This window comes from Lepidochelys olivacea (genome assembly GCF_965140295.1).
Source record: "Lepidochelys olivacea isolate rLepOli2 genome assembly, chromosome: 1".
In the NCBI taxonomy this organism is placed as follows: domain Eukaryota; kingdom Metazoa; phylum Chordata; order Testudines; family Cheloniidae; genus Lepidochelys; species Lepidochelys olivacea.
In genome coordinates this window covers 249,707,395-249,716,519 of record NC_140411.1, presented here as the reverse complement: position 1 = coordinate 249,716,519, position 9,125 = coordinate 249,707,395, and the positions used below count along the sequence as shown (strand labels likewise).

The 9,125-nt window shown below is 38.1% G+C and overlaps 1 protein-coding gene across 1 annotated transcript in view; it reads right to left on the bottom strand.

Annotated features, from left to right (window-relative positions):
* Nucleotides 1-1,107: 1,107 nt before the first annotated feature.
* The window catches only part of BRAF (B-Raf proto-oncogene, serine/threonine kinase), a 117,781-nt gene continuing 109,763 nt past the window's right edge, over nt 1,108-9,125 (bottom strand). Inside the window, exon 19 of the mRNA XM_084626527.1 lies at nt 1,108-8,896. Coding sequence (XP_084482653.1) covers nt 8,874-8,896 — 23 coding nt within the window. The 3' untranslated portion in view covers nt 1,108-8,873. The remainder of the gene's footprint in view (nt 8,897-9,125) is intronic.

Genomic DNA, 9,125 nt, shown 5'->3' with positions numbered 1-9,125 from the left:
GCTTGTGCTTTTTAAGATTCTTTTGTTGACTAAATCACTGTTCTATAGAAACTTTTTGCACAAGAATCCTCTTTGTAGGGGGAGAGGAATGGGCAGTTGAATAAGTTCTCTTCTATAGACTTTCCACTCTCCTGCCAAACATGTTCATGCAGTTGCTTCACAACTTTACTTTGAATTGGTCTGTGCTACACTAATGAGCTGTGGTGGTAGCTGAAGATGTGCTGAATAGTATTCAGCAGCAAGTGTAATCACAGACAAATCCAGGTTCAGAAAGTGACTTCATGTAGGGGAGGACAAAGCTTTTAACTTACATTTTGTGTAACTAATGCGATCTACTCATTTTGTTTAGGAAAGTTGCAAAGTGTGTGTGGGGGGGAATTGAAGTACAGAACAGCCTATTAAATGTCAATATTAACATTAATTCCTAACCTAAAAATAGCATCTAATGATATTTCAACACAGGAAGAACTTTCAACAATAAAGTGGGCTGTTTTTAAAATAAAAACTGACAACGGTAGAAAAATGCAAAGCAAGCCCATAGCAGCTTTCTGCTGCAGGCAGGAGGGGATACTGCTACCCCTCAGACACAAAGTATATGTCTAAATTCGAACTGGGCACTAGCCTAGGAAGTGTGAGATGCAGTTTCAATTTCCTGCTTCACTAGTGTTCCAGTGTGACCTTGATCAAATCATTTCGCCTCTGTGTGCCTCATTTCCCTAGCTTTAACATGTTAATACTTCACTACCCTGAGTGGTGGTATGAGGATACATTCATTAAAGATAGTAAAGCACTTTGAAATCTATTGATGAAAAGTGAAATATGTGAAAGCTAGTTAACTTGTTCTGAATCCTTGATGTTACTGCCTTTGAGGAAAGTGTGGAAATTCTAATCCATTTCTTAAAGTGCAAATATCTACTCTAGCAGAGATCAACAGACAAGGAAGACACAGCCCTTTAGCCCAAGATAAAGTTGGGTTCTGACTCCCACTCTTATGAGCTGATTATCAAACTTCAGAGCTGTCACAACAACAAAACTACTCTTGTTAAAACATATCTGGGACAATATCTTGTGGACTGGACCTTAAAAATAAATATCTCATCTCAGATGTTTCTCCATGCAGTCAATCTTTATTATAGCAGTAATCTCATATTCACATCAAGTACATAGAACTTTTTGCCTTTTATATAATACAGAGTTCTTTAAATAACTTTACACAGAAATAGTTTTCTTCAATCAATTTCAGCTATCAAATTTTTAATGTTTTCTTTGTCTCCATGCTCTCTAACCAAACTGGACAATATTTCCCATTGTACAAATTTACATGAGAAAAAACTTCAAAGTACAAATGAAGGACTTGAGCAGGAAGGGGTAACAAAAGTAGAGGGGAAGGAAACAAGCAAGAAAAATAATTTTTATTAGCAATTACTGTGGACATTGGGAAGGGAAAGGAGGAGTTGCCATGGTCTGTGTAACAGAAAACTGAAAATATTTTCTTATGAATTAAAAAATAAATACAAGTTTTAAAACAATTACTCCACTGTAGTTTTTAAAAGCAGCTATAGAAATCTACTAACACAACTGTTTTCTTAAGTAACCAGATTGGACCTTCTACAGTGAAGACTCAGACCCTCACAAAACTTCTGGTGGTAAAAATACAGCTTAAAGGAATGTTGTTAGCACAGAGTTCAAACTGTGGGATGTACATTTCATTGCACTAAAAAAAAAAAAATCAAATCTATATATTTTCCTTTCCTCTCCTTACTAGAGTATTCTGTTGCTCATAAACAAGATATTATGAGGCAACATCTTTATAATATTTTTTAAAAAGCCATCCCCCTTGCTTTTCCCGAGTGCTATGCTTTCATGAACTTTTTAACAAAACATTGGTATTGTCTCCTTTGTGGAGGAAAGACCACCGCACCTTTCCTAACCTAGGGAGAGTGGCATGATCTTGAGTGAGGAAGGGACAGACTGTGCAACCACCGCACAAGTGATTAAACTATTCCTTCAAAACAAGGTGGAGTAATAGGAGAAAACAGGGGCCAGCCTGCATGCTTGTTTTGACAAAAGGAATATAGAGGACCCAAGCAGGAAGTTGCTTAGGAAAAAATCCTCTACCCAGCACTGGGGTCCATAGCCAGAACAAGTGCCAGTCATATGCAGAGGAAGGAATCTTCCCACTCAGAGAGACTGTTCCAATGGCTGGAGTAGGCTCTGTATCCCTGTGAAGAGGAGCCACACAGCAGATCCTCAGGGCCCCCTGCCGGTGCTCCAGCCTCAAGGGCTGTTCACAGCCTGCCCTTTCAAGTGAAGCATAGCAGACTAGCACTAATTCCAAAGGAGTCTCCAGCAGTGCAGAAGTAGGGGCAGGATTTGCCTTGTTAGTCCTACCAAGAGGGATTCAGATTTTTTTTTTTTAATAGCATGATGTAGATAAGCACATATTAAATCATGATACTAGTTAAGACATGCAGGTTGGCCACTGCCAGGTTTCAGTCTTTTGGGGGGGGAAGGGAGGAAAAAACAAGACTCAGGAAGGAATGATGTGCATGTCTTTTTTTAAACAGTTCACAGCTTTGAATAAAAAGCACATTTATTGCACTTACATTTTATTTTAGACAAAGTTATTTAAATTATGCCCACCCTCATAACCCCCACTATCCCCAAAATACCCACCATCCCAGTTTGGTCCATTTTACCCCTGTCTCCCCAACACAGATAGGGTTCATTGCTTGTCATGTCTTAACGTTTTACTGAACTCCCAAACACACAAAACAAACTGAGTTCAAGCAGGGTGAAACCCAAATGAAATGATATCTGTCAAAACAAACTATTATTTAAAACTCAGACAACAGTTTCGGCTTTGTGTTTTACTAATTCAGAAGTAAATGTCACACAGGCTTATTCTCAACTACAGTTGCTGCAGGTATGATAAGCCAGACAGAAAGACTGGATAGTACATGTAGGCTGTTAGGGCATCTGGATGGGTTGAACGTACTGTTGCTATGACACACTAAAACAAATGCTTAGGCAGTTTAAAAGTTCCCCAACATTACCACAAGCCCTCTCCCCTTCACAAAATAGGGAAATAGTTGTGTTTTTCATAGAAGTAGGGAGGATACTCTTTTCTTAAAGAGTATTTTCAGTGCATGGGCTGGAAGAGGAAGAAAAGTTCCAGATATTTCCTGGGCATTTAAGTAAAACATTTAAAAAACATTACACCCTGATTTATAAAAGGAACTAAAAAGGGGTTAATAGAAGTTTAATATTCTGTAATAATTGTGCATTTAATTGCACTGATTTACATAACAGAATTATGTCCAAAGTCTTCCACCAACAACAAAGGCAGGGAAAGGACTTGAAAAAACATTAAGAACAAAGACCATTCTCTTTTCCTTATGGACATACAGATGAAGTATGACACTAGTATTAAAGTACTGCTAGGAGCGAAGATAAGTTTGAAACATGAACACATCAAATCCAAACGTATATTTTGCCCCTCAACTGATAATATACTCATCATCTCCCAAGGTAAACGTGATTACAGGATATAGATCATTTAAACAGTGGCTGGGGTTGTAGAGGTTTAGCAGTGTATCAATATGAGGCCTGAGGAAGAACTAAAGAAACCTGCCGATACTCCATTAAACAACGTAACCCCGGACAAGGAAATTAACGGTATACCATGATGTACATGGCTTATGGGTACTGACAGTCAACCGTCTATTCTAGAGCTCACTTTTCATACACTGCTCTGGATATTCTGACTTTCTCTCTCCTAAGAACTTTATATTACATTTCCCTAACACGATGCTAGATTTTTGGAGGGGTCAAAAAGTCTTTTTATTAATTTTTTAAAAAATGCAACTCATTTATTTTCTGTAGAGTAGCTTCAAGTTGCAGATTTTCTCAGACATGTATATGTCTCATATAAACTTTATTTTGGATACGAACACTGGATATTTCTGTAAATTCTCCCCTCCCCATCTCCTCCATATATCTTTTGCTTACATTTACAAACTCAAAAACTGCTAACTTTTGTGAAAGGTCCATATTTGCATCTAAATATGAAGACACTGCATTGGAATTAAACCAAAGCCACTGCTCTAGTTACAAAGCACCTAATATATATGTATTGTTGTTTTAAGTCATGAAGGCACAAGATCATTTGGCAAATTGCAAAGGTAACTTTTGGGAAGCCTCATGTATACCATTTAAGAGAGTTTCTGGATATCTTTTCTATATAAATATTACTAGCTTTCACTTCCTCAGTTTGTTCACATCAACATCCCCATCCTGCTATTTTTTAAAAACCGCCCCTTCATCCCACACACACACTTATGACTATTACTATTCACTGCTCTCATGGTGCTGACTAGCTTCTATATTAGCATCTTTAAACCTAAAGACAAACAAGACGTTTTTACTCCAACTGTCGCAACACCTGTTTTTGATGCATTGATTTACCAGATAAGAAATAATAAAGCAGCCAAGAAAGAGGTGTGTGAGTGTGAGTGTGTATGAGATAAACTTGTATCTATAAAGAAAACGTGTGTGTGTGAGATAAACTTGTATCTATAAAGAAAATGTGTGTGATAAACTAGTCTCTATAAAGAAAATAAAAACCAAAACACTGAGACACAAAACATCCAGTATCTTCAAAGTGATGCCATGACAGTCCATTTATGCAACTGGCTTTCATCTGAATCTCGAAAGTACCTAAAAGGTTAGACTATCATATTACGTCCTGGTGACATTGTTTCAATGGACGGAAAGATACTTGTCTACAGTACTCTGAATAGTTTGTGCTACACATGCTGCACTCACAGTCAAGAAGGGAATATATTCCATAACAACCTGCAGGCCGGAAAGGTGTGAAATGTTTGCACGCTGCAGCTCTTAATTCAGCCCTCCACTACACAGATACCTTCAAGAACTATTGATGCCTCCACTGATATTAGATCACTGTGTCTTTGGGGCATGGACCTTGTCTTCAAAGTGTTCAGGAAAGCACCGTGTACATCGACAACACAATACAACTATAGAGGCAATTCGTCAGTATGTTTTTACCACTGGACATTTGCATAAAGATGTGATCTTTGTTAACAGTTCACACTTCTGTTTATTCACTTCACGTCATCGTAGGCCAAATGTTGTCCTCTAAAGAGCACATGTAGCTCCAACTGACTTAAGTAGAAGCCACTAAAATATGATGGCAGAATTTGACCCAAAATAATCTGTATTATCAGTAATAGCCAAAGAACTCAATTATGAGAAAGGATGATTTCAGGTAAGGAATAAAGCAAGCAGGAACAGATTAACTCAGTGACCTGCAAATGTTTTGTGAAAAATGAGAATAGCAGGACTCTGTTGAATATAGGAACATTCGGCATTTAACTGATGCTGATGCTTTAGAAGTAATTAGGCCCCTACATTCACTCCATTTGACTTCAATGCCACCACGATGCCCCAGACAATATACTATAGGGAAGAATCCTGCACTGACCGGGAGAAGGGACTAGATGATACGAGCATGGAGTTGGACTACAGGTTCTCAAGTGGTGGTTTTGAAAAGGTTTATTAGCTGCTCAGATATGTTGGAGCTTAAAGCAGTATAAGTGCCTAGATAATTTTGTATCTCAACAGGCATAAAAATATTTAATAAAATTTCCAAACCCAGCATGTGGGTTTATGTCCTAGTGCACTGAGCTGGGGAATCACAGATGAGCTGAAGCTGCATTGTGTGAACAGAGAGCCTGAATGTATTTATTATTTTTTAAAAGAGTTAATTGTTTTCTTCACCCCATTGCTATCTGGGGCTTTCAATACAGGTCCCTGCTACTGTCTCACTGTTTACCAAACACCTGCAAGGCACCTTTAAAACTGATCCTATTTTCATGCAAAATGTCTTTAGTAATTTCTGAAGGAAAAGAAATGAAGAAAAACAATTATTTACTAATCAAATTTTCCCAAAGTTTTGCATGAGGATTAAGGTGGTCTTTGTACAGATACAAAGCTGGACACAAACAAAGCATTACAGCTACTTTAAGAGAAAAAACTTGGAAGGTGATAGAAATGAAACCTGAAAGACTTAACTAAACAGTCAAACAACATACATGTTTTTTGGAGGGCAGGGGAAATCAAAGACCATGTGTTACTTATAAAGTGCTTTGCATGGACAAGGATAGCCATTTTCCTTGTGCTTTTTCTGTGGGCTCAAGAAGCATATTGTAGACTAATAGGTAATGAAGCATTACAAAATAAATTCATTTAAAAAGAGGATAAAAATAATTCCTTACTGTTATATTTTAACAAATACTTCTCTGCCAGCATGAAAATATAGAAGGAAACTAGGATTTTTATCCAGTACATTGAAATGATAATTCTTAACCCAGCAATACATACTTAGACTATACCGTTCTTTAGGAGCATATGTAATTTTCAGTTTGCCCTACATTTAACAAGCTATATCACAAGCCAAAAAAAAAAAAAAAAAAAACGGTTGAGGGGAAAACTGATACAGTAATGACTTCACTCTCTTGGAGTTAATGTTGGTAAAAATTCTCAACTGTTGCTGACAACTTGGTTCCTAGCTTTCTCCACCTTGGTCTGTCAACTGCCTCAGATAGCACTGTACACTGCCATTACACTAACATGGCACACGGTGATTTCACCTGACTGTGCACTACTGCTCACTTTGCTTGCTTCTCCACACTGGAAAGTAGACACTGCTACTGATTATTTTAATTCCTGCCCATCTCAGGAAGGAAAAAACCTAATAGCATCTGAAGACCCACAGCAGAGAAGAAAAAAGTTGTGCTTGTTTGTTTGTTAAAATGCACCCTGTACACATAATCAATTCTATTCATGTAGTAACATGAATTGCTTCATCCTTGTGGTAACTTCACGTCACTCTTTGTTGCTGTCTGGCTAATGTTTGTGGAATTAACATGAATACACAGTATTTCAATTATATTTCTCACTTCAAATTAATCAGGACCCCTTAACCCCAGCAAATATTAATTGACAAACGTTAACAGGCTACCTATATCTCTAGGGGTACCCTTCTGTACACAGGAAAGGTCCCCACTCACTTAGTGAGGCAAAAGCCATGTGTTCAGCCAACGCCATGTGCATTTGTACAAATTTAACTCCTTTACATGTGTCTCATGATTTCATTCACCTAAGAAAAGCGCTGCCAATTAGAGGCGTCAATTCTCCTGCCTCATGTAGAGTGGTCTAGGGCAGATATTAACCAAACTCTGAAGACTTCCATGTGAGCTTGAATTTCTTTCTACTATGGTCTGACTTGCCTCTGTACAAATAATTTAAGTTTCATACCACACATCGGAGAATTCTGCAAACAGATCACATCACAAGATATTCTACTAGAGGTAAACAATGTGCTGAACTTTATGAATTTGTCTTCTGACTTGGTAACTTGTCAAAAAGCTACCAACCATTTGAGAACTGGGCTTGGAGGACAGGGAAACAAGGGAAACTAATTGGATACTGCCACCTTTATCCTAGTTTGCAAACTGTGGAAAAGGGAAAAATGGAGGGATGGAAACAAGAGAGTCAAACAGAGGGAACCAACGAGAGGAGAAAAGGTCAGCGTGGATCCAGCAAGTACCGTTTTTTGTAGTAGTAGTTTGTTTTTTTAATCTAACACCTTGCCACTGGGACAAGATGCTCCACATTTACACACACACTTATCAGAGAACACTGAGTTACCAGGATAAAAATCCTTTTAAAAAAGCTCTCTAAGTACCAAAACACAATTTGCAGAATGTCTAATTTGGGGGTGGGAGGGGGGCATTTTTTATATATTTTTTTTCAGTTCAACCTGAGAACTATTTTTTCCTGTTTATGAAAACCTTATATATTGGTAAGGTACCTGGCATTAACCTGCACCCTCATTTAAAATAAAACTTTTAAAATAGGTACATACACCATTCCATAGTCTGTATTAGCAGTTTTACAGACTTCGGATGCCATTATCACATTTCTGAAAAATACACTGAATTAGATGATACAAAAAAATATTTTGAGAACTTGCTACATATATTTTTTTTTTTGGTTAACTTTAGTTTTTTGCTGGACCAACGAGAGGAGCTTCCCAATCCTTCTGAAAGATGCCCTGTCTGAGCACACCAGAAAGTATTAGAAACAAGAAAAGGGTAGGTTTTTTGGATAAGTGAAAAGTAAATTTGAATATGGTGCAGCATCCCCTTTTCCTCCAGATTAACTTCTCTCCAAGCCACCTCCCACCCCTCAAAGTATCAAATTTAACTGGGATAAAAGTCAATGATGTAGACTGATTGAAATGTTTGATATCTGCATTTAAATGAAAAGGGGATACTGCATTTTGACCCATAAATCAGTAAGCATGCCAGGAAAAAAATAAATCAGAACAGAAGATGATTCTTTTGATTAGCACTCTCATCAGATGTTCAGCCTCTGATGATTCGTTGTTAGAGGGAGAAAGCCAACTGGCAGACATCCAAAGCAAGTCTCCTAAGCTGCTGCAGCAGTTCCATCCCCTTATGCCTGAGCACCAAAGTCAAAACACGCGTGCCCTCTCCTCTCTCCTGGGAATGATGACAACGGTACAGGCAGCCACTGCGGTCTCTGAATACACGTGGTGTTTTGTGTTGAAGGAGAAACACTGGCAGCAGAGAATTCTGGTTCCTAAAAAGATTATTTCCCCCCCTTGTGTTGGACCAGCAGTTCCCTTCTGCTCTGCTCTAAGCTTACGGATATCTTTTCCTAAATTGCTTTAGGTTTGGAGGAGCAGAACAGAGTTTTGATGTTAAGAAACTGTAGGAACACAAGACTTAAATAATAGAGTGGGTGCTGCCATGGCGCTGTGGCTACTTGAACGCTGCAAATTCTCCTGTAGAGGGAGGACAAGAGGGAGGACAAGATCTTGGTTTAAAAAGGTGATCTCAATTATCAGCTGGACAGAGATTTCTGCAGTTGAACACTAGGCTGAATATGTCAGATGTTAAAAAATGCAACAGTTAAAATTAAGGCACAGAAAGACCATACTTGTAGTGACAGAACATCAAGTGTACTCAGCATATTTTTTTGAAGTAAGATTTCTTAAAAGCAAGCCAGGCCCA